The sequence below is a fragment of the Alosa sapidissima genome, chromosome 17 (genome assembly GCF_018492685.1).
Source record: "Alosa sapidissima isolate fAloSap1 chromosome 17, fAloSap1.pri, whole genome shotgun sequence".
Classification (NCBI taxonomy): Eukaryota; Metazoa; Chordata; class Actinopteri; order Clupeiformes; family Clupeidae; genus Alosa; species Alosa sapidissima.
In genome coordinates this window covers 19,413,285-19,414,269 of record NC_055973.1, presented here as the reverse complement: position 1 = coordinate 19,414,269, position 985 = coordinate 19,413,285, and the positions used below count along the sequence as shown (strand labels likewise).

General features: G+C 43.2%; 1 protein-coding gene across 1 annotated transcript in view; it reads right to left on the bottom strand.

Moving 5' to 3' along the window:
• Positions 1–583, bottom strand: part of laynb (layilin b) — a 10,773-nt gene extending 10,190 nt beyond the window's left edge. The window contains exon 1 of the mRNA XM_042068671.1: positions 346–583. Within this exon, the coding sequence (XP_041924605.1) occupies positions 346–421 (76 nt within the window). The 5' untranslated portion in view covers positions 422–583. The remainder of the gene's footprint in view (positions 1–345) is intronic.
• Positions 584–985: the final 402 nt, after the last annotated feature.

Below are 985 nucleotides of genomic sequence, written 5' to 3'. Positions count from 1 at the left end.
TGCTGAACTACCCGTTAAGCAAACGGGCAAAACAACATAATTTTGCCCACTAGTCCAGCCAGAAATCGGACAGGATGTTCGCAGCAACAATGTCGCGATTCCTCAAACTCTGGGACTAGGCGACACCGGAGACAGAAGGGTCGAACAGACCCCGAAATTAATTTTGATTTAGGAATCCTTCATGAACCAACCAGTTTTAAACTTTGACTACAACAGAATAGTAGCCTAGATGCTGTGTGCGCCGTTACTTTAACTCAGATTTGATTTGAGGCCACGTCTTTTGTGCTGTTATTCATATTAGCTGGGGTGGCTCTCCCACCTACGAGAAGTCCACTCGCTACTTACCACTGAAGAGTTTAGATGTAGAGCCCGTGTGGCAAAAAACGACAAAAATGGCTCCGAATATCGTCATAAAGTCCATCTCTTCACATTTTCTTTCTCATTGAAAGCAGCCAAATCATCATTACAACACTGGAAACAAAACAATCTCGGAATTAAGCCCGAAACTCCGAAACTACTTTTTCAATCTCACAGCACACAGACCTAACTGAGTTGTGGTCCAATCAGCGTGCAGTAGGGGGCTGTTGCGGTCACACTAGTAACGGGATTTGGGCAGCTGGACTGAGTTGGACGTGATACAGATGCTGCAGCCTATTCAAAAATGTGAATAAGACCTAGTCACATGATGCGACAGTAAATAAACACCATTGGAACCACAGGCCTACATTTGTTTAATAACAGTAAACTATAGTTATAACATATCCTATAAACTAATAAAGGCGAACAAGGCCACATCTGTTGACATGTTCCACCTAACCTAGGCGGATAGGCTACTTCATAGCCTGCATCATGGTGAGTAGTCTATCCCATCTAATTGCATTGCAGCTTTCTCTGTGACCTATAGGGAGTTTAAAGGTCAGTCTCTAATTAGGGTAGGCTATACTGGAGGTCACACATTCTCAATCAGAATAAGATGTATTGGCTA